A 24270-nucleotide genomic window follows, 5' to 3' on the forward strand; every position below is an offset into this window, starting at 1 on the left:
GAGGCCCACCAGTTAATTTTTGTCCCAGAGCGGGCTAATTCAGCCATGCTACAGACAGTTAGGAGCCTTAATATACTGTACAGTGAACCTGAAGACTAAACTAGTATCACCAACAAAAAATATGAACATAGAAGAATGTCCACTGGGTGACTTCACACAAATGATCACCAAGTTGTCCTCAGATCCCCTTTGTTGGCGCAGAATAACCAGTAATCTTAACATTTTCATTCCTCACCCTCTTTTTCCTCCAGCTGAGATCAGTGCTGTTGGTCAGGGGAGCAGCTACAGCCGAGAGACAGACCGCTGGCCTGCAGCCCATTATTAGGAACGAGAAAGGAATGAATTGCAGAGCGAGCTTTCATTGAGAAATGACCAAATATAGGCATTTCAAGGATGCAGAGGCTGAGGCAGGGAGATGGAGACATGAAGTGGTCTGCTGCTGGTGGTGCTGTTCTCCTTTTCTCCTCCTCAGATGATGGCTGCCTCAACAGCTGGAGGGCAGATACACGACACAGCTCCCACTGTTTCATGCAGCTTTAAATTCACGTGAAGACACTGATATGCGGTTGCAGAAGCACAGGCATGTAAATCGGTGTTCAATGATGGAGCACGTCCTCAAACGATCTTAAAGAAACACTTCACCTCCCAAATGATCGTTTGTATATCAGTTACTCACCTTGTGTTACGTTGAAGAAAACTTCACCTCCACTCTGAACGAATAATCTAAAAACGGAGAAGATTCTTGATGAATTTAAGTCATAGGGGTCCATGTTTAACAACAGCAAAACTATATCAAATCAAAAAACTCACAACTTCTGCGGTATAATCAGTCCTACTCTCAGTACTTCCCAAACATGCATTTTCACTAAAACCTTACTATTGAGGCATTAACCCATTAATCACAAAGAGTGAAGACAACATGCTGCTTTTTTGTCCCTTCGATGCACACTCGTCAAGCTGCTGCGGCTGCTTCTTGTTGCTGCAGAGATGGAAAATAACAGCACCACGGTGCTATTGAATGACTCTTTTCACTTTATAAACTCCCCTACGGCTCAGTTGACAAGTCAAAAGTAAAATGCACCTTGTGTCTAACAGTATTAAATATCAAAGAAGTAATTCGAATTTGAGCTACCACCTACATGCTGAGCAATACAGGTGCAGCGAGTCAGACTGATGTTAGCAGCAGACCACATCGCCAAAGCCAGCAGAGACTATTTTGGAGTGTGTGAATCGCCACAGACCTGTGGATGCAACTAAATTAAAGAAGTTAACTACAGTTCTGCTAAATGGGTGGAAACCGAATGCACACCAGTCAACATCATTAAAGATTCAGTTTCACAGAATAAGCACTTTGAATTTGTCTCGGACCTCTAAGTCACAGTTTCAGCACCACAGTGTTGTAGCAGTGCAGCACTGATATGAAAGAATAAATCTTAAAATCATATCATAAACTACATTTCTTGCATATATTTTGCTCACCATCAGGGCATGCCAGAAAAAAAAAAAAGTTTTCTTGACGAATTAAACATAACACAGAGTGAGTAAATGATATAGGAGTGATAATTTGGGAAGGTGACGCATTCCTTTAAGTAACTTTGTTGTCACGATTTAGAAGCGAAAATACAGGAGTCATTTAAATCATTATTTATGCTGCAGGTTAGTTGTTGGCTGTGGATACATATCTATATATGGCTTATGTGTGAATACTGTCCACATCTTCCTAGCAACAGCTAAATCTAAAATGAAATATTATGCAGAGTAAAAATGAAAATACCAGAGTATATTATTAACATTAAACGATTTCACATGGAGCATAAACCAACTGAACTGAATGACCACTATTTATACAATGCATACTTTGAGAAAGTAAGTTTCATTTTACATGAACTGTCCATATCGTCCTTAGTGTTATCAGACATGCATAAACACGTGTGACTGTCATGGCAAACATACCAGAATCTTTTATTGAAGACATACAGGCTCTGTAAGAAAGGCATGTGTAGTCAGATATGACAGAGAATCCTTCAGCGCACATATGAATTCCAACTCTGATTGTTCGTTTATCACATTAAACTCCTTTGGAAATGACATTCAGTTTAAAGTATGGCATAAATCAACAGGAGGGGTGATACAAGCCAGTAATGGTTTTTACAAATCCCCTTTAGGTTAAGACATGTGGATGCATTACGTTACACGTTATGTAAGGTATCCAAACCCCCAGGCTAGAATGATCCTGTACAAAATATAACATCAGATACTGAAGGACAGCCGTTTGCACTTCCTGATAAAAATGCATTATATAATTATTTCCATGCTTAACTCTTTCGTCATGCACCAGGATTCCACTGGGCCACTTTCCAAATCAATTAAACCCTGCCTGAGATGTCTTGAGATTTGGCAATGAGACACACAATCAAAGACCACCTTGACCTTTTATATTTTGTTATCCAGATTTTTTCTTTTCAGTCAGGCCGCCATGTTTGTTAATTCCCTGATATTTCCGCCATTTCAGAATTCCCAGTTTGAACGGATTTACAAGTAAAAGGTGGATTCCCTCTCCACAAATAAATAAAACGGTCAAATTAATGTCCACTATATCACTTTTTGTATATTAGAATTTTATAAAGAGTTATTTGAATATCTTACTATTAATAAGCTCACGCTCCCACCGCTCTCACATTCAGATGCATACACAACATGTTATATGATCGGCTTCATATTATCTAGTGCAAAAAGCGTCAATATGTACTGAAGACAAACAACCATAACACTCATGGCACGCTCCGCAGTCGGCTGATACAGAGCCCTGCATCACTCATTCTCCACAGAGTCCTTTTGGTCCAGTGTTTGAGGGGAGAACTCATAGTGAGAGCTTATCATCCAACAAATTCTCTTTCTCCATCAGTCCCACAGCGCAGTTCTCTGACCGCGTCCGAGGGAGAGTTTATCTCCTTAATAACCTTTGGTGAAATGTCCCTCTCTCTTCAGCAAAGATTACTGCAACCACTTTGGCACAGGCACCTGCAGGAAGAGTAAAATATTAGTACAAATAATATTAGTACATAAGGATATATTGGCTAGGAATAGGCATGAGTACTCAAGTACTTGTTGGCATGTCAGTATTCATTTAATGTATAGTACTCGCCACCGCCCCGCCCACATTTAAACATTACTTTTAAGATTTTTTTTAGTCTTTATAATGTTTAAAATCTTGTGCATTAAGTGTCTCCTTGCCCTGCTGCACCTCTCTCTTCTCTCACTCGCTCTCTGTTTATCAGTTTTAGCACTGCTGCAGGAATGCGAGCTCCACATTGCGGAGAGGCTTCCAACAAGCTTTAGAAAAGTTAGAATCGAGACTTTTAAAGCCTTTTTTAATGCCACTTAAAATTAAATTTAAAACTAATTTTACAATAACCAATATGTTTCTTAAAAGAACCGACATCAGTTAGTTTGTATTTTGTCCAAATGTTTATTGTAACATAAAACATGCTTTTTTGTCTTGTGGTGGAGACGAAGTCAGAACAGAACTGGGAAATATCTGATGTTTGTTGGCGAGTTTTTGATTTTGTGTTCCTCACTCTGTATGTGGGATTCCACGTCTTGACTCCCATTATGACGTGTTTGAAAAACTTTCTGAGTCCACATACACACACACCAACAGGGCTGATGTGTCTATATTACCTATATCTATGTTGTAATGGTCATTAACAGTTTCAGTGTTGGAGGAAAGCGGCTCCTTAGATGGTCTGTCAGTGCTGCGTTTAACCTCTAATGTTAACTATGACAGAAATTTAGATTTTTCTCATGTTAAGTCTTTATTGATGGTTTAACCCTTTTAAACCTGAGCAAATTAACTGGACAATGAGCAGTTTAATAAGATATGGACCAAAAATTAGCAAAAAAAACAACAGAAAAGTAAAAAACAAACAAAAAACCCCAAACAAACCCAAAAACAAACAAGAAAATGACCTGCAAATAATTTTGCAAATATTTATTTGATATATTTTTTGTGTGACATAATTTTAAATGTACAATTATTGTAATAATAAATACAGTTTTCCGGACATTTTTCCCTTTTTTTTGGATAATTTTCTAATATTCCTACCCTCTTTTTTACAATGGTCACTTGGTCACTTCCTTTTTCCTCGCCCCATGTTTTGGAAAAAAGTCAAACCAGTTTGCTCAGGTTTCAAAGGGTTAATCGGCTAAACTGCAGCGTGACTGTTCTTTAAATTAATTTCAAATTGTGTTTGCTTTCTGTTGTCACGATTTACATTCTTATTTTTACATCAGCTTTTTGTTTTAGCAAGGACTCGAGTGCACTATAATAATTTAATGAGCGCGGAAGTTACTAAAAACGCCCATCCCTGCTCTGAGCTAAAATCCATAAACACATCTTATGTACCTTCTTGAGTTGTTTCTTGTCGCTTCCTCTGATCGAGGCAAGCAGTTGGTCCCTTGAGTTCTTACTACCGCCTGGGCTTTTCCCATCCAGCTTCCTCTGCGACACCGGGGTCAGAGAGTTCCTCAGGGTGTCAACATCCAGCATGGGAGGCGGGGGAGGTGGCGGTCCACCCCCAGGAGGAGGCGGAGGCGGTGGTGGACCTCCAGCTCCTTTTTTAGGAGTCAGCTTTGGTGATGGCATTGGTGACGGTATGGGTGAAGGTTTAGGTGAAGCTTTGGGCGAGTTTCTAAGAGACCCTCCGCCGCCCACCTTGGGTACCTCCAGCGCCCCCTTCTTCTCGCCGTTGGCTTGGGCCTGCTTCTGCTCCTGTAGGCGCTTCTGCCTCTGTCGGTCCATGTTGCGACTCAGGATGTTTGTCGTGGTCATTCTGGGTCCGGCTAACTCAAAGTGGTAGCCCAGTTTGAGCAGTGTGGTGTTCTCTTTCAGGATCTTAATCATCTCCATCTCGGTCTTCCCACCGCAGATGTGACGCTGGTTTTGAAAACGAAGCTCAGTAAGTGTGGAGTTGTGTGCCAGCGCCTGGATCAGAGCCAGGATGCCTTTGCCGGTGAGATGGTTGGAGTCCACGTTGATGCTGATGATCGTTTTGTTAGTGCGTAGCATGCCCGCAATGGCGTAAGCCACGTGGTCGTCCGCGCGACAGTTAGCCAAAGCAAACTTCTTAACGTGGGTGTTTTTGTGCAAAGCCTCCGCAAACTCGATGAGCGTTTTTGTCTTGATGACCTCCGAGTTGTTGACGTTGAGCTCAACAAGGGAGGGGTCGTTGCTGCGAACCTGTTCCATGAGCTCATCAAACATGCTCGAGTCTTCATCTTCCTCCTCTTCCATCTTGCTGTTTGGGGTGTTTTTGGCCACACAGTTGCCAAGTTTCTCATTTTTCTCTGTTTTTTTAACTTTTGTTTTACTCTCCTCTTTCTCCTTTTTCTCCTCTACTTTATTCTCCTTCTCTTTCACGTGGTCGCTATGGTTAACCAGCTCTTCTCTATCTGTTCTTTTCTTTGCCTTGTCATGTTTCACCTGCACCTCGCCCCTCTCTGACAGCTGTCGCTCAAGTTTCACATCAGGTTTTTTATCTTCAACTTTTTTCTCTTCGGCTTTGGGCTTTCTCTCTTCAGATTTACCCTCCGAAGACAGGCTTTCTTGTACCTTGCTCTGCTTCTCCAACATCTTTGAGACGAGTCCTTGCGTCCTAAAACTTTCTGATCTTCTCTCCTTTTCCTTGCTCACATCTTTTTCTTGTTTCTCCTTAAACTTTGAGATAATGTCTTTGGTTTTGCCCTCATCTCTTCTCCTGCTGTCTTCTTTCTTGTCTTTGCTGTCGTCCTTCTTTTCCTGTAACTTAGAGATCATATCCTTTGTTTTGTTCCCTGTGCTCTCTCGGTTTTCTCTCCTGTCTCTTATCTTATTGTCCTCAAGTTTTTCTTTAGCCTCCTCTTTCACGTCACTTTCTCTGCCTTCCTGCTTCCTGAATCTGCTCGAAAGCCGACTCCGCTCCTCTCTTGAACTTTCGGAACCTTTGCTGTTTCTGTCGTCCCTCTTAATATCTTTTTCACCTGAGATACTCGCTTGTCTTCTCAGACCGACTGTCACGTCGTCATTTCCCTCCTGACTCAGGCCCATCTTTCTCAGATATTCCTGCTTCCGACTCTCCTTTTTTGCCTCACCCTGCAGGAGGACGAATATGAGGACAAGTATATAAAAAATGATTTTATGTCAGCGAGGCAAGCAGTTAAAGGGGCAGTTTGGATTTTTTGAAGCAGGGTTGTATTGAACCCTAACCCCTTTTCAATAGTCAATGTATTATGTATTATATGTGTATGTAAATGTTGATAAGCACGCCCCCAGTTTGGAGAAGCAGACTGGAGTCCGACACAAAAGCTAAGCAACATACTGCTGTAGATGGGGGTCAACAACAAAATGTATTTTAGTTACCTAGTCCCACCTAAAAAATCAATATCAGTTTAAGTGTATGTAATTAAAAATATTTTCACCACTTTACCTTTCCATCAGACAGTCCGTTCAGACGGGAAAGCTGCTTCAGGTCCCCATCTATGCTCTCATCAAAGCCACCAGACTTCATTGACAAAAACAGTAATTTTAGCTTGCTGAACACAGGAACTGCTGGTCTACTGCGTCCTTCATCAGTTAGTTAGTGTCATTGTGTGATTTTGGTGGATCCGAACTGACACTTTAAAACGCAAAAGTTACACAAAAACACAGACAAAATAACTGTTTCAGGCAACGGTAGACCAGTAGCGCTTGTGTTCAGCTATGTTAAATCACTCTTTTTCTCAATGGAGTCTGCTTCAGCTTAATTTTTACATCAGAAATCACAGTCTGACGACATGGTACAGCTGTGAAAATATTCTAAATATATCACACTACCGATATTGTTTTAGGTGGGACTTTTTTTAATTGGCAAAATCACATTTTGTTGCTACCTCCATCCATAGCAGTGCATTGCTTAGCTTCTGTGTCAGACTCCTGTCTGCTTCTCCAAACTGGGGGCGTGCTGAGTATCATCTACTGTGTGTAATAAACTGTCTATAAGCATATAGTGTATAAGTACCTCATACAACCCCACTTCAAAGAATCTTAACCATACCTTCAAATATGTACCAAAACCAAAAACAGTTATAGTGTGTCAAAGGATGTAGTGCCCTAAACCAAAATAAATGACAGCAGATACAGAACGAAGCCATGTTGCAGAATTTAAAGATGTCTGTAAAATTTCATATTCTTATGATTCCTCCTCTATACAGCACAGAACTTGTTTTTGCAGACATACAGTGTATAATGCATAACATGTATAGTATGACGTAACACCCAATACCCGAGCAAATACTGTATTCCTTTACTGTCAAACAGCTCCTCGTCCATCTGCTCACTGTAAACACACACACTCCCCCTGACACAATACGGCATGTGTGTTTACAGTCAGCAAAGGGACAAGGAGCCATTTTTTATAGTGCAGGAATACATTTGCAGCGAGTCGCTTGCAAAGTGTTTGATTTGTGAGCCTCCATCTGTTTTGCCGTGTGAGGCCGTGGCCCTGGCAGATGTATCCTTAAAAGGCAGTGAGCGTAGGAGCAGTCAACCAAGGAATTCCATCAGGGCCGGGATTAAGAAGCTCCGCAGGGCCTCCGCTCCATCCACTGAAGTGCCTCTCCTTTAAACACACAAAAAAGCCTGGCTCCCTGAGACTCCAGCAAGAGGGGGGTTTTTATAGCATGTCACAGAAATTAAAGAAATTGTTTGGTGTGTTATTTGATGCTGCTTCTCCGCTCGTGAGAAGATGATTGAGAATGTGAAATGCATGTGTGTTTTCCTCAGAGGGAAAACAATATTTTTCCTGGCACAGAACTCTACACTATTTATGAACTGACAGACTCAGGGTGCATGGGGTCCAGTTGGCACTTAGCTTCAAGCAAAATGAAAAATAGCACATGAAAGCTATCATTAGAATCCCTCGGGGGACAGTGGATGTTACATAATGCTGTAATCTATCAGTCGCAAGTGCATTAATTGTCGTTTGATTTTACAAACTCTTTCCAATCAGCCATAAGCAGGTCATTTTTATTAAACGACTCAAACACAAACATCTCTAGAGAGAAATGACTCTTAAGTCAAATCCAAAACACACGCATATAGATAAGGACTCATTCACCAACCTCAAACGATTTCTCCCTCTCACTGAGCCGCCCTTTACGGTCACTCTCCCGTCCTCCGTCCAGTTTAGCATCCTGGACATTGTTGCTCGTAGGTGGCTGCGCAGCTTGGCTCTCCCCTTGCACGATGATCTTCCCATCCTCTGGCTTCAGGTCCGGCACTTTCATCATGTCCTTCTCCAGCTCCTCCACCTCCTCGGGGGAGAGGGTGGACAGCAGGTTGTCCAGATCTGGGTCCTCGCTGACCTGACGGCCTGTACGGGTCAGGCCTCTCACCTTTCTCCTGGACATGGTTGCCTAAAAAAAACTGGGGTAAAAGCTGCACCCGTGAAGAAAAAAACAAAGAAATGTAGTGTCTTTGGAAGTGCCGCTACAGTAAATCCTTTGATTTCAAATCTGATTATTGCTTGATTTCTCTCCTATGGTGAGAAGTTGAGTATTCCCATAGGTCAAAGCTGGTGTCCTGCTGTCCCGTTGCGTCCTGCTCACCAAAAAGCCACCAGAGGCATCAATCCTGGTGCAAAGAGGCTGGACTCTCAGTCCTGCAAGAAAGGGTACCAGTGATGAACTGCAAAAGCCTCGCATCATCAAAGTGGACTGCGAGGCTGGGACATTCTTTGAAATCCTGCGAAAGTGCATGTCCATATTTAGTTCAGGGTACACACTCCTTTAAAGGTAATGGGAAGGGCTGAAGTTTACAGAGATGCCAGAGCAGAGTTACACAGACTTCCTATTACACAGTTTATGTTTATACTGAGACCAGATCCTATTTTTTGTTTAGAAATAAATCTAATTTTAACAGGTGAGAATTTCAAATGAGATTATCTGCCACAGTGAGAATGTATGTGTTTCTTTTATAGCACTTCCTTGTTCCTAGCTTCTTGAAATCAAAATATTTGCAACATTATGGGCAAACAGTGCAAGTTCAAAAACATTGTTTTGCTTTTAACATGAGCTCAAAGGAACACCAATGATTTAGGGGGAAGCAAATAAAGAATATCACAGTTTCCCTCACATAAAATATTAAGATTTAGATACTTTTTGAAACAGTGCAAATTATTTAATAACATTTTTTTAAAAAAATATCTGAAAGTATCCAATGTTTGTTTGAATTTTAAAGACTGACAATACTTGAGAAAAATACTTTGTTAGAGAGAACAAAATACATTTTAAAAAAATGTAAATAAATTGAGAAACTAAATACACACAAGAAGGAGAATAGAGTAAGGCAAAAACAGAATTAAAATTGAAATAATAGACAAATTCAAAGATTGAAACACACACACACACACACACACACACACACACACACATATATATATGCAATGTAATTAGTAATGTAAGTAGTAATGTATATTGGCCTGGTGTGTAGAAGGGCTGTGTAATTTTTCAATATAGAAAAAATGTACATGTCACAGTTTGACAAACTACACCATAAAATCTTGACAGTGCCATTCACATATTAACTTTTTTTATGATGAAATGCCTCCTGGAGAGATTGTTCATATGTTAATGATTTATGCATATATGCTATATTTTTTTATATATGTTGTTATGTAGAAAATAAACTAGATTAAATTGAATAGGGCTAATTATCCTGTGCAATTATTCCTCATGGACATATCTGTGTAAGAGGAAGGTGTAGATATCATTTATACAGCTTTTGTTTAATTATTAACTTGTTTTGTTTCATTTTTATTTATCACTCAGATGTTCTATGCTTTTGACTCTTAAACTGTTTTGAATTAATTGGTGAGATAAATTAAGCTTATTTTGTCTTGTAAATATATTTTGAATTAGGTGCTGATGTGATTACAGCGACATTAATCAATTCTGCCAAACTTTTGGACATTGTTTGGAGGTTAATGTGGACATCTAGTGGTCAAAGCAATGTAAACACATATGAATCCTCCTTTCAAGTGTATAGTTATATTCCTGTGAACAAAAAGCAACAGCAGACGGTTGTATTTTTACATTCCAAAGTTAAATTTTATGTTAATAGAAATAAAAACTTTTCACTCACTTTATATTACACTGTCATTCCATCCATGTGACAACAGACAAAAAGCCATATTTAGACAATTTTGTCGACTGATGTCAGTTTCATGAAACACACTCATGGAGTTGGTTTAGAAGCACAAATAAAACAGAGACATCATTGAGCAAATGTTATGTCAAACTACATGTGAAAGCATCTTACAAAGAAAAGTCTCTCAAAGGTATTTTCTTTGTGCTTTACAAAGGCTCAACAAATCTGTACATGGGACGTCGCCATCGGCACAAGGTACAGCACTCTCATGGATATGTTTGCTCAGGCTTCTCTGATCAGCAGTGCTTTTTCAAAATGTCACATTGGACTTTACAGTTGTGATACATCACAAACAAATAAAGATAATCCTCACAGACAGCAAACACGTGGTTTGAGGCGTCATGGTCTTCATAATGTTGAACAAGACCCGATTACAGAATAATTAACGTTCAATTAAAGAAAAAGTTCGTCATTTTGGGAAATACACCCACCGGTATCTGCCCTCTGGCCTTGTTGGGAGATGATTACCAATGCTGCTTTCTTCTATGTGCCTTTGTTTTCGAATAGCTTGACCATACTTTAGCCGCAGCCGGTTAGCTTAGTTAGCACATAGACGATTAAAAAAAAGGGAAATGGCTAACTTAACTTTGTCCAACTGTGACAAAATCCACCTACACAGCACATTAAAACACCACCAATGCTTGACACGTAGATGTATGAACATGTGACTACAAAAAGCAGCCTATTTACATGGCGTTTTGAACCTCTGGACTAGTCCGGGGCTAAACGTTGCCTAGCAACTGTTCCCAGCAAATAGTCTGCCCCGCCACATAGGCTAACCTACATAAAGCTGCAAATTTAAAAAAAAACTATAAATATAAATTTTAAGACATGTAAATTGGGGGGTTTGACCTTTCAAAAAACGAACAATACACAGCTTTAATTAGTGAGCTTTAGAGTGGCTGATAATAATGTTTTGTTAGCTTAGTAGCTTAGCCACTCTAGCAGGTTGCTAGGCTACGCTAACCGGCTGTTGCCACCAGCCAACAGCTAGCTAGCTACATATTTACAGTGGCGATCCTAGACTCTTGGGGGCCCAGGCAGTCAAAAAATGCATATATAGTTGTCATTGCTAAATGTGCCAATATGAGTGGCCACCGGGGGTCCCTTTTCCCAAATTTCCATGCCGGACCATAGAGTGCAACAGAAATAAGTCCTGAAATTCAAAAATCAGTATTTCATCACTGCTGGTCTCCTTGCCCTGAGGTGAATGGGTTTTTTGAATGGGTTTTTAGTTAGATGCCTGAAATAACTTTGTGGTAAACCGAAGCTTAAAAGACGTTCACATTTTGTTCTACGAAATAACCCATCAGTAAGGTTTTGTGTGCCTTTAAAAGGGCTGTCGCTAACAAGCGGCTAAATGAGACTGCAGAATGTCATCATGCCCTGCAGCGCCAAACACAGCTTTTTAAGCCTTGTTGTGGTGGTGACTTAAGTCATAAGACGGTAGCGTACTTAGTTTATGGAGTACTTTTAGCTTTTGACTACTATCATAGTATTGTGTTTGCTTGCCACGGAGCTTATTTTCTGCAATAATCCAAAATCCAATGGAAAATTCCCATAAGCTTTTGACAAGGGAAATAGGGCGATGCTAACTTCCACATCGGCATACAGAAAAACGTCATCCATAGGGCACTCTATTGTAAAATTTGCCAGTTTGAGTGGCCATCGTGGGCCCCTTTTCTCAAATTTACATGCCAGATTATTCCTGGAGTCCCTGTTGCCTAGCAACCACGTCAAGTAGATAGTCCCCCCATTACCTCACACAGAACTCCAAATTAAAAAATATATATATAAATTAAAAAATGGTTAATTAACATTTTTGCCATTGAGTTTAAAAAAAGTCAAGCTGTTTACCCCGTTTCCACAAAGAAACTTCTATCCTTAAGTCTATCCTCAACGATTACTGCCTCCAACTAACAGCTAGCTAGCTGCATATTTACAATGCAGACACGTGAGATAACCTCTGTAACAGCAGACATTTTAACATATCATAGTTAGAAAAGCCTGGGTGTATTTAATAATATTAGTGATAGCATTCCACTAAGGGGAGGCCCTAATATTGTGCATGCTGGCTCACTGGAATAGCTTAATGGGACACTTAATGGAACAGAGCCATCATTAATGTTATCAATCTCACCTCTGCTTTTCCTACTACGTATATGACATGTCAAAACAAGTGCTGTGAAACGGCCAATTGGCACTGACCCGCTCATGTAACTTGTTGCAAGAAGTAAATAAGCGTATTTCCCAAAATGTAAAACCATTACTTTAGAAAGAGGTGCTCAACAAAATCAACTTTTTTAACAGTACTGCTTTTTGGCTTCGCAGCTCGTCCACAAGGTGAGAACCCATTCACAGTAAGAGGTAACTTCAATAATGACAAATACCAAATGGAAAGATGCCCAAAATGCTAAAACATCATATCTTATGTTACAATAACAATACATTATGTTTAAAATAACTTGTTACAATATCATAAAATATTAAGCCAAAGAACAAATTTACAAAATATGTATTTAAATAGTTAATCTCTTTTTTTTCCTCTTCATGGTTAATTATTGTAAGGCGGGACATTTTTATTTAAACCAAGCAGCATGATCTGCAACTCTCCTGACCTGATATGTTACAAGAAATAAACATTTAACATGAATTTCACTGGAAAACATCCTAACTGGCATTATGGGATTAATCTAAAGATTTCTAATTCATTTAAAACCAGAAAAGAAACATGAGAGGAAAGACTGGAGAAGCATGCTGATGTCGAAATGTTACATTAGAATGGTGCAGGTAATGTACTACCATGAAGTAAATTAGTCAAGTTAGATACAAAAAAAGAAGAGACAAAGTTGAAACTAACGGGTGACGAAAGGCGTCTCACACAGAATTACAAGTTCTGTAAAATGTTTTGACTGTAAATTTAAGACAGCATTACATTGCCTTTCGGCCACACGTCACCTCTTTACCAAACATGCAGTTTGTTTTCACTTTAGCCTCTGCAAAAAATACAGAAATGAAGACATCATGGAATCATATTTAGAGAGTGTGTGATCTGGAATGTGGCCGTAGGCAGTTATCAATTTATTCAAATTTACCAAAAGTGAGGAAGTAAAGCATTTCTCCCATTAATAAATAAAGAAGGAGTGCATTATTATTTTTATAAATCCCTCTTGGCCCCTCTTCTGCTCTCTTTAGGTGCCAGTCTGTCATTGAGGTGAGTGCATCAGAGCACAAGTGGCAGCACAGAGACGAGACGCCAGCCGGATACCTCCTCACTTTGGGGATGGTGTGACGGCCTCTGCGAAACCCGCTCACAGCAATGAGGCGTCAGGTTGCAGAACAGAATTGGACTTACGTAAATACTCCACAAAAGTAGGACAACGTTGTAAATAAACAAAGAAAAAAAAACAACCCTTAAAGTGCCTCCTGTTCTCTTTCACAGACAAACCACTGCTAGTCGAGCTGAAGTGTTTATTTGAGTGTGTGTGTGTGTGTGTTTGAGTGTGAGAGTGTTGCTGCCTTCTCGTTTTGAAACAGTCTTTTCTCTCAGCTATTGTCGTTTCCCGCTCCGTGTGTGTGTGTGTGTGTGTGTGTGTGTGTGTGTGTGTGTGTGAGTGTGTGTGTGTGTGAAGATGAGCTCATCAATGACCAGGATACTGAGGTGGAGAATAAGGTGGAGGGGCTGAAAAATAAGCAGGTAGAGAGACAAAACAAAGTCAGATCTTCATATACAAAAGGATCACCAAATTTAGTATGATTCATCTTCAAAAATTTCACAAATACTTGTTGAGTTATGGATCATAGTGGTGACTAACGCTGTCATTCCTAGATCTGCCAAACATGTTAAATTTGTCCTCACAATGGCACCAGTGGAGGAACCAAGGACAGAGAATTAACAAGGTTTATGCCCTTGATTGGATGAAATGTACTTAGTACAAATTTCACTGAATTTTGTCGCAATCTGCATTTTTAATCACAAGATATTTTGCATTAAAGCTACAGTTGGTAACTTCATAAAAAAATTTTTTTCATATTGCAGTCAAATGGTTGCTTAAAGAGAACTGGATACAGCGATGGAGACGAGACCCTGTAAAGGCACCGTCACATGTGACGGAGATTAACACAGGCAAATATTTGTCTGCTGTTCACTTCCATTCACTGCGAGCTGAGGGCCGACTAAAACATTCACTTCTACTAGCAAAGCAAATAAGCATCTTTGCATCGCATGAAGTTCAACTTTGGTGAGCTACAACTGGCAAACCTGCAGCGTGTGTGGAGGAGACAATGGTTGCTGCAGTGTCAAACTAGCTGAGATTGTATGAATACACATCACATTTGCTGCCTGGCTGGCACTGAGTCAGGAGACAGGCATGTAACATAAGAAAATGGAAAACGTACCTAAAACATCACATTCTGCTGTATTTATCACCAAGCTACTTAACATTAAGCTAGCAAGCTAGCTTTCCGTGTCCGTCACATCAGGTACTGTCCACACTCAGCTTCAGCAGGCGATAATCACTTGCCTAAATTCCCTCATAAGGGACCATGTCCTGGGAGTTGTTCAGTAGCATAAAAAGCCAAAAAAGTTTGATTTCCAGGGTAAAAACCTGCGCTGATCTTCTGCATCATTGGGCCCACTGAGCAAGCAGACTTCAGACTTTGCCGGCTGATTGGCTACTTCCTGTTTAGCCCTCTCCTAAATCGTGCATCTCTCAAAATGTTATCGGACTGAGTGGATCAAATCTGATAGTGAAATAAGTCATTTTGCGGGGGTTGTGACGCTCCAAAAAAATGTATCCACTGATTTACAGATGTCTCTTTCCCAATGTAAATCAATGGAAAATGTCTTTTTGGGCCTAACAGTGGTACTTGACAGACCTGGAGTTACACATAGTTACAGTCTGGCTGCTCTGTTAAATATGCTTTATACTTCAGTGCTTTTCTTGGGGGTCAAATTAGGCAGCTCTGGTAAAATATGAATTAAGATTCTGTTAATGCATTGCCAGAAATTATGTTTTTCAAACATTTTAATGTTGTTTAGTTGTAAAATAAGACCTTTTTTGGCGTTAGAGCGGCTAAACAAAATGTGGACATGATATGTAATTCTACTCTTACCCTGGCTGTATGCAGGGTCCATCAGGTGTGGTGGATAAGGTCCAGGCTGCATCACCGGGTACTGTGGGGGCATGCCCGGGTACTGCGGCGCCATTGGATAACCTGCGTGTGGATACTCAGAGGGCCCCAGTGGTTTCCCGTAAGCGTCATACATGGGCTCCACTGGATAGCTGGCCATGGGGATCTGCTGGACTGTGGGTCAAAAAGTACAGACTGCTGTGAAGGAAAAATATTACTTGATGGTTGTTTGCACAAACATAGACATTAACACTTCCCCCACCAGAATATTTTTTCTTCAAATATATAAAGTGAATACATCAAAATGAAGAACAGACCTGTCTGTTTTCATACGTAAAAAATAACATTTTCTCCCATTCCTTTATCTCAACAACTGAACCAATGTGCATTTTCATAAAAAAACCCAACCCATTATGGACAAAAATCTGAGAAAATTGCATTTTTGTAAGGAGTGTCATTTTCAAGAGCAAAATCGATTTCATGTTTACATTTTTGTTTTGTTTTCTCTTTTATTTTCTTATGTCAACTTGAATTGTACTCTCTCCCTGTATACCTCAGATTGTCCTCTTAAGTTGTTTTTGGGCACGGAAATGTTGTTCTATTGCACTTCATCCATAACGGCGCCCCCCACAATACGGCAGTGAAAACACTGACTGAGGGAATATCTCGTCAATAGCAGAGATAGAGGTCTCACCATCATAAGGTGTCCTGCCCCTCTGCTGCCGTCTCTGGTAGAGGTAACAGCAGGAGCACATGAAGCAGCACACCATGGTCGCAATGATCGCCACAAACAGGAGGATGGAGGAGGCGATGCCGGCTAAAGTGGTGGGGCTGAAGGGAGAGACAGAAGAGGGCTTAAGTTACAAAGCATTTCCTTTTTTACTTTGATCATCTCGCCTCACATCGTTCCTCCCCCTCTATCCCGCTAATTACCACTCACTTTAGAGCGGATTAAAGAAGAGACGGCTGTGATGTGAAGCTTTAATTCAGACACACTGTTTAACACAGACTGACCCTGAAATCACATCTGAGCTGATGACGTATACCCCGCATCTCCCGGTCTCTCTCCACCAAATCTCATCACCTCATCGTCTCAGTGAAGCAACAAAGCCCTCCATTTCATCTCAGCCTCCGCCGCCCACTGATCTGATCTCCCACTGGGCTTAATAAGCTGCAGGTTGTCTGCTCACTACTGGATGGTGATGGATGGTTTCCAGTGCTGTGGGGGGAAAGTGCCTTGGTGCAGTCTCTCAGGTAGAAGCTTGCTTAGTCCAGCATTATCACAATCACTCACAGGGGAGAGCTGAAGTGATAGAACAACTAATGAGAACATATTACACAGTGGGGATCAATCCATTACACTGATGTAAGTGAAAGCCTCTTGCTTTGTGGATTGTTTTAGTGTAGTACAGTGTGTACTCTGTGTGGATGGATCCCTCTTCAAAAGATGCTGGAGTTTATTTTCAGTTTTTTCGCTCCGGTTCATTGTACGAGCTTAAACAGGTTTGATTTTACGGAAGCCAGGTGAGCTGACATTTGACCTTTGTCGAGGCCTTAGTGCACTGAGTCTGGGTTTTTTTTTTGTACGTCTAAAAATAAATATGACCTCACGTTGTGTCAATTAAGTTTGCAAGCCCAGTCTGAAACTTTTCGGAAACAGGTTCAATTTTCTGCTCACATCCATCAAAAGCTTTTAGAGTTGTTTCACCAACAATCAGTGGAGAAAGTGTGGCAGCAGGACACATCAGTGACAAGAAAGAGGAGCAGCGCCCACAGTGCCTTTTATAACTCAGACGGCTAACTTTCAGCAGATCAGACAGAAATATTCAGATGGATGATGATGATGAGGAGGTGCATGAGGACCGCTAAGAGGAGACACTGTGGAAAATTAAGGGTCACGGTGTCCACATAGTGTTTTTTTTCGGCAGAAAAGCAGTTCTTCAGAGCGCTTCATAAAAGAGCACTCCACGTTGGTTTTGTTTCTCTGACCACAATATCTCAACACTATCATTAGCTTGTAAGTTAAGTTGATGCTACAACGAGCTTACAACAGTACAGTGATACACACACAGCAGCAACATCCATTGTCCGCCGGTTGATCTGCTTCCACAAATTGACTTGTACGTCTTTGTTGTGACAGTAGCCTGCTCTGTGCTGCGGGAAACGGCTCCACTCAGAGCTGCGGGGAGGCTTACGGTGCTGCTCACAGCGACTCAGAAATGACCCAACTAAGTCAGCAAACCCGTTAATAACCGTAGGGCTGTGCAATGAATCGAATTTCAATTTCGATTTTAGCTTATCTCGATTTTCAAAACAAGATAGTCGAGATAAAACGATTTTGTGCAGCATGATGAATTTAACAATGTTGCTCCCGTTTTGTCTTTTATTTTGTAAATCAAGCTCGCACTTTCCTGGTGGTAAGCCCGTCCCACCACAAACTTCCCACTTCCAAACAGAAGATTCAGCAAGGGTTGAAAACAGCCAGTCACGACGCACTGCCTCTCTGGTTGTTTTGAAACTTTTGTGTCTTATTTTGTATCCAGACAGTATTTTCAGCAAGAGAGCGAGTGCGAGAAACAACAAGCACTAGCGTGGAGAGCAGACGTGTATGTGGCGGTGATGGTGACAGCGAGGCTGCAGTGAGAAGAGCAGAGAGTATGAAGTGAAACGCAGCTGTGCGATGAGTCAGCAGTTGAGACTGTTTGCCAGTAAATAAATGCTATAACTCTGAAAGACCCGAGACACGTTCCCATGTCTCGCTCGCCTGCTGCTGATTAAAGTTACAGGAATTAGCCCCGTAGTTCCAACCGGAAACACCAGACTCCCCTCAGGTGGACTGTTAGGGTGGACCAGTTTTTCTCATTGTAGTGACTCTCCCAGCTGAACAGATAATGGAGAAATGTCTGTCTGCTGAGTCTCTCCTGAGTTAGTGAAACAATCACTGATCCTTGATACAGTAACTGTTACGTATTGTTACACTGTATTAGTTGGATCTGGCGTTATTACTATGTGAATGTGAAAAAACTACAGTAATGTGAAGATGTGTTACACAGTCGTGGCTGCACCACAAAGCTCTCATTGTTTTTCAGTTCACTTGTATTTAAAGTTAAAGGACATCCAGGGTTAAAAATAAACACCAGAGTTAATGCTCCAGAATTGCATGACGTAAAGGTCATTGAGTAATCATGTTAAATAATCGTGATTTCAATATCAATCAAAATAATCATGATGATTATTTTTGCCATAAGCAGCAGCCCTACCCATTGGGTAAATTGATCGTTCCTGTCACTGTGTGTGACAGGTGCAGCAGGAGGATCAAAAACAATGAAATTGCATTTGTTGTCTGCAAAAAAAAAAATAATAATAATAATAAATATATATATATATATATATATATATATATATATATATATATATATATATATATATATATATAAACAAATACTCGAATACCTAATATTTGGCCTCTGATAAAAGACGCTGGGATCCAGGCACCACATGCAGCCGCAGTTCCTAATAGGGAACTATTGAAAAAGGACGCAGGGGCTAAGAAAAAAACACTATATGGAAACAGGCCCTAAAACTGCACCAATATGGCAACATTTTCAATCTGAAGTCAATGAAAGAGCTGTCCTAACTGGCTGCAGGCAACGTGGTGCATCCTTTCGAGCTTAAGTTAAGTCGGACAGCCAGTTTCTAATTATAAGGTACCTGACGCTCACTTTGAGAGTGCTGCAAAGGATAAGGAAGGGCTGATTCATGGAGCTGAACTGAGGAATCAGCTACACGATGTGTCCTTATTTCACTACAAAAGAACAGCAGAGGTGTCAGCTGGCTTGAGGGAGACCGCCAGTAGGCTGAAAGCTTCTGGTAAATGGTAAATGACAATCACTAATAAACTAGACTACTTGCTGTGAGCTAAAACGTGTTTTCTGATTAAAAAGTACCATTATGAACGCAGTGTCATTATGTTCCTCTTGGGAGCGACTGCTGAGTCAAGTATCAGTGTGCCTTTGGAAAACGAAGGATATGTGATCCCACGGCGACGGCCTTGAATAGTGAACGCAAACACTGACTCTTGGTGTCGAGTAAATGAATAAATAAGTCATTAAAGTAAAACCCTGCTGCCTCTGCCACTACCTGAACTGGAAGAGCATGCAGCGCTTCTGCTCCCTCTCTGTGATCATCTTGAAGGCGTCCAGGCAGCAGTAGCGCCGGTGGCAGTTCCCACAGCAGAACGTGATGAGAGGGCAGTCGAAGCCGTTGTGCCAGGTGCCATTTTTATCCACGTACCACAGACAGTCCTCGTTCCCACTGACTGCAAAACAAATACAACACCAAGTGTGAGGCCGCATAACACTACAAGGAAGATAATCAGAAATAAAAGAAGCAGAGAGACAGAGAAAGAACAGAGGAAGCAGCAGGTCAGAATTTCAGTTTGTCTTCAAAATAATTATTCTTCTCAGTTTTAACGACATAATTCTGTTGTATCGCACATTTTCACTAGATCCTTCGCTTACAGAAACTGCTTTGTTCAGCCTTGAGGAGGAAAAAAATATTTTTTTAAACATGCACTTGCTCTTCTTTCTTATTCCAGGCCAAACACAGTCGTAACGCATTATTCAGCGGCTCATTACGGCAGAGGTTGAAAATTGATTAGGGCTCAAGTAAGGTACCCAGGATTTAAAGGACCTGCATGTCTGAAATACACACAAGTTTAATGAAGACAAAGTGTCAATCCTACTTGGATCTTCTTTAGGTCAACTTGTTTTAAAAGCTGAAATCATACCTATATTTATACAAAAAGTACACCAAAAGGTTGGCAAGCTCTATGGCATGTGTGTTAACTATCAAGGTTGTAAAACAATTTAACATTTCAAAAAATCACATAGAAAATACATAGAGAAAATTACATCGAGCAAATGCAGTAATGTGAAGGCCATACTACAAAATACACAGACATTAATCTCAATTAATAAAATGTTACATCAGAACATCAAAATTCATCATCAGTCTCCATCACCTGCATTAAAAGTTGTGTTATATTATGTTAAGGGCGGGACAAAAACGATCTCAACTACATGCAAAGAAATGGGGTCTAAAGAGCCATACTAAAAATAGTCATATCAAATTTTCTTCAATGCATGCTGTTTTTGATAGCCTTGCACTTATGTGATGTATTTACAATTATTCTTACTCGACTTTTTCAAAAGCCAGAAATGAAACAACATTCAGATGTGAGATGTTATAGTTCTGTGGTTTCATGGGAGAGTAAAGTTCATATTCTGACTGAGAAACATCCAGCATACCGTCTTTAATAAGAATAAAGACATAGTAAGACCCAAAATGAGTTGGAAGGAGCTCGTTTGGTCATGTTTACCACAACACAGAACTTCAGGCTCACTAAACGAGTTTTTCTGAACACTGACACTCTGTATCTTTGACTATGCTACTGGACTGAATACTTGAATCAAACAACACATTAGCCCTCAGAGAGCTGCTCTTTCTCATCCAGCTGAGAATTGCTCTGTGTGTTAAACTGATGGAAACTCTATTAGAGGACATCTGCAGGACAGTGTTAAGACAACATCTAGAGAGACTTGTCTCCTGCAAAGGCTGTGAGACATTTCGATAATGACGCGTGAGAGCTGGCCTTGAGATAATTTATTAAAGAATCTATAGTGTAGTATTGGTACAGTTTGGCTGTTCTATGCAGACTGTCTTAATACTAGTTTACCTTTTAACATGTTGAATAACAGCTAAATTAAAGATAAATAACTAGAAATAACTATTTATGATATTATTGTAATTTTCTTGTAATATTGTGTTGTACACATTAACCCTTTAAATCCGGATCAACATCTGTTTTCTTGTGCTTAATTTAGACAACTTTCATGATCATTTAAACCTCTGAAAACTGGGAAAATTGGTTTGATTTCTTTCAAAAACATGGGAAAAACATAATGTGCAACCTGGCGTGTAATATCCTGCAAACTGCAAAACAAATAGAAAAAGGTGACAAAAAATGACCTGAAAATTTGCTGTAATGGATTGTGAGATATTAATTTAAAATTGAATTAAAAATTTAAACGAGATAAATGTCACAAAATCTATTCCTCGATATTTAAAAATTATGTTACAGAATGAAGAATCTTACTTTCTGTCTTTTCTTATTCGTGTTTGTTTTTTACCTCACTATCTTTTTCTTTTCTTGTAACTTTTAACTAATTTCTTGCTGTTTTTGGGCCATTTAATGCAAAGTTGCTCGTTGCCCTCCCATAATTTTGAAAGAAATCGAGCCAACTCAGGTGTCAAAGGGTTAAAGCAATACTCTAAAATAAATGCCTCATATAGCTTCTATTTTCTTGTGTTCATTAAAGGAATACTTCACCCACAAAATGAACACTTGTAAATCAGTCATGCTGTGTTGCTATGAATTTCGTGCAGAAAACGTTGTTAATCTATGACTCCACAGAAAATGTTGGCTTTATTGATGCATTGACTGACTGGGGACCTTAACAACAACAAAACTGTATCAAACAATCAATTTTTACAAACTCTCATACAACTCATGCAGTACAATCAAACTCTCATTTATCCAATCTCTGCTCAGTACTTCCCAAACGTGTAATTTTGCTAAAAACCTTAGTATTACTGTCTGGCTTTGAAGAGGACATAGATGAGTTTCACTTTCAGTTAAAATGCATGTGAACATACGACTGGATAATGAGACTTGGATTATACCGCACGGCTTGTGTGAGATATTCTGAACAAATGTTTTGATATAGTTTTGTTGTTGTTAAACGTGGGTCCCAAGCAATCGATGTGTTTGCCATTTTCCATGAAGATATGCTCGAAAACAAAGATTTTGGTCATTTTGAGAGTGAAGTACAATTTCAGAATGATTAACTGTTCACTTATTACTGGCTTGTCAAATAAAATATAGAAATCATTTTGAATTTAAATAACCTGTATTAAAAGAGCTGTTCAAATAAAGTTTGTTTGACTGATATGTAAGCTGCTGAACCAGACTGTGCCGGAAAATAAAGGCATGTTATGCTTTAATTCATGAACATAAAATAATGAATTGTTTACCCAGAAACCTACTACAAGGCTAAAGTTAATAAGGAGTAGGAATCACAAGAGGCTGCACAATGCAATATTATAACAATACTATAGTCCAGAAACTAGTGCGATCTTTAAGGTTTTGCCATATCCTCAGTACTGTAAAAACATAAATTGTGATTTATTACCATTTTCATTTGCAAATTATGTCCCCATCTGTCTTTTTTAAATAAGATTTGTTTCTTGTAAGTTCAAGTCACTTCAATAATTTTTGTTTCAGCAAAATGAATACAGTGGACTGAGGAAGCAATTAAGTTATTATTCTTGAAGGTTTCCTACGTTTAAAACGTTTAAAATTTATTTGCTACATTAATAATTTGTGTATATTTTTTTAAATCTATTGGCACCTGTGTATCTATACAGTACTGCCACAAAAAAAGTATTGCAATATATACTATACTGTGCCCCACCCCTTATGTTCACAATATTAGCCCAGCTTGCTTAAAATACATGAAATTAAATGATGACAGTTTAGCTGAACAAACACAGAAAAAACAGGAAGACTAAATCACAGAGGACTGAAAATGAGTTGCAACGATCGATTAATCGATTATTCCATGGACAGAACATTGATTTGCAACTATTTTGATAAGAAATTAATCATTTAAAACCAAAAATACCCAAAATGGTTCTCAAATTTTGAATATATTCTTGCTTTCCTTGGTCTTACATTATGGTAAATTTATATTTGGGGGTTTAGAAATGTTGGCCGGACAAAACGAGACATTTGTTGAAGTCACTTTAGGCTCTAATGTAACAGTAGTTTCTCACTATAATATTGTTGTTTTAGGCCAAACGATTTATCGATAAAATATTCTACAGATACACGAACATAACCGTAAATTAAATCCCTAAACTGAACAAACGGCAGCTTTCATAAGTGGTCGGACACTAAATAGCGACGTTTTAGAGACAGAAATTAAAAATGGAGGTTAACGTTACAAGTAAACAGCCGTAAAGCATCACCAGAACGCGCTGTGGCTGCCGGGAGGATGATGGGAGATGGAATCACGGAGTGCGTGCAGTAACGGCTGAAATACATCAACGGTCATGCACGCGGAACAGACGTTAGCAGCGGCGCACAGTTAAACAGCCGTTAGCTGGCGGCGCGCGGCCTGGATGGAGATCCGTAATCTTACCCTGAGAAGTGCAGAGGACGACGGCGAGCAGCGCCAAAGCCGACGCGATGGGGGACATGTTGCCCGGTGGAAATGACATCCTCGCCCTAATTAGAAACCAAGCGAGTGATATTTTGAAGAGGGCGAGCAAATAAACGAGAATCAACAGACTAACGGGCGTCCACAGACATCCTGGCTCGGGAACAGCGGAGGAGACGGGACGGCTTTGACGAGCAGTAATTTATCCGTCGAAATGACACATCGCGGCTGTGACGCCGTTTACCCGGGATGAGGAGGGTGCTGCCTTCAGGTACCGCCGGAAACCTCGGAAAAAAATGATCCACTTCCAGAACCAGAGCGTTTTAAAGATTACAGTGTAGTTAAAAAAATTAATTAATTAAAGTGGATGTTATAGAAACGCTTGTGAATTGGAAAATAGAGCGGAAAATTATCAAGTGATACGATCAATTCGAAGCCGATTTAATCAAAACAGTTGTCGTGATGTGTTGAAAAAAAGAGACGTGTCATTTACAACACAAAATTGTCATTCCTAATTCTAGGTGAAAATAACAAATTATAATTTTGTTTTTTATTTAAAGGTGTTGACAGTGCTTTCGGATCAATATTGGGAGTGATGAGATGTGTGAAAATTGAAAAATAAAACGGATGAAA

The 24270-nt window shown here is 39.9% G+C and overlaps 2 protein-coding genes across 2 annotated transcripts; both read right to left on the reverse strand.

Annotated features, from left to right (window-relative positions):
• Window positions 1-1932: 1932 nt before the first annotated feature.
• On the reverse strand, window positions 1933-8725 carry lmod1b (leiomodin 1b (smooth muscle)). The gene is made up of 3 exons (XM_042495766.2): window positions 8137-8725; window positions 4406-6130; window positions 1933-3021 (listed from the first exon to the last, which is right to left on the reverse strand). The coding sequence occupies exons 1-3, from the start codon at window positions 8422-8424 to the stop codon at window positions 2995-2997; spliced, it is 2040 nt and encodes a 679-aa protein (XP_042351700.1). The 5' UTR covers window positions 8425-8725; the 3' UTR covers window positions 1933-2994.
• A 1340-nt stretch (window positions 8726-10065) lies between these two features.
• Window positions 10066-23905, reverse strand: shisa4 (shisa family member 4). Its single transcript, XM_042497989.2, has 5 exons — window positions 23620-23905; window positions 19496-19673; window positions 16050-16186; window positions 15338-15529; window positions 10066-13904 (listed from the first exon to the last, which is right to left on the reverse strand). The coding sequence occupies exons 1-5, from the start codon at window positions 23696-23698 to the stop codon at window positions 13864-13866; spliced, it is 627 nt and encodes a 208-aa protein (XP_042353923.1). The 5' UTR covers window positions 23699-23905; the 3' UTR covers window positions 10066-13863.
• Between the last annotated feature and the right edge of the window lie 365 nt (window positions 23906-24270).

The sequence above is a fragment of the Plectropomus leopardus genome, chromosome 2 (genome assembly GCF_026936395.1).
Source record: "Plectropomus leopardus strain MGB_pleo_1.0 chromosome 2, ASM2693639v1, whole genome shotgun sequence".
Taxonomy (NCBI): domain Eukaryota; kingdom Metazoa; phylum Chordata; class Actinopteri; order Perciformes; family Serranidae; genus Plectropomus; species Plectropomus leopardus.

Excerpts from the sequence above, each read along its gene's own strand:
- shisa4 (XM_042497989.2), bottom strand. The coding sequence starts at position 23,698 with ATGTCATTTCCACCGGGCAACATGTCCCCCATCGCGTCGGCTTTGGCG. Across the intron at positions 16,187-19,495 it reads TGCATGCTCTTCCAGTTCAG|CCCCACCACTTTAGCCGGCA; the intron begins GTAGTGGCAGAG and ends CTCTCCCTTCAG. Across the intron at positions 15,530-16,049 it reads GGGCAGGACACCTTATGATG|TCCAGCAGATCCCCATGGCC; the intron begins GTGAGACCTCTA and ends TTTGACCCACAG.
- lmod1b (XM_042495766.2), bottom strand. The coding sequence starts at position 8,424 with ATGTCCAGGAGAAAGGTGAGAGGCCTGACCCGTACAGGCCGTCAGGTC. Across the intron at positions 6,131-8,136 it reads AGAGGGAGAAATCGTTTGAG|GGTGAGGCAAAAAAGGAGAG; the intron begins GTTGGTGAATGA and ends GTCCTCCTGCAG. Across the intron at positions 3,022-4,405 it reads ACAAGAAACAACTCAAGAAG|GTGCCTGTGCCAAAGTGGTT; the intron begins GTACATAAGATG and ends CTCTTCCTGCAG.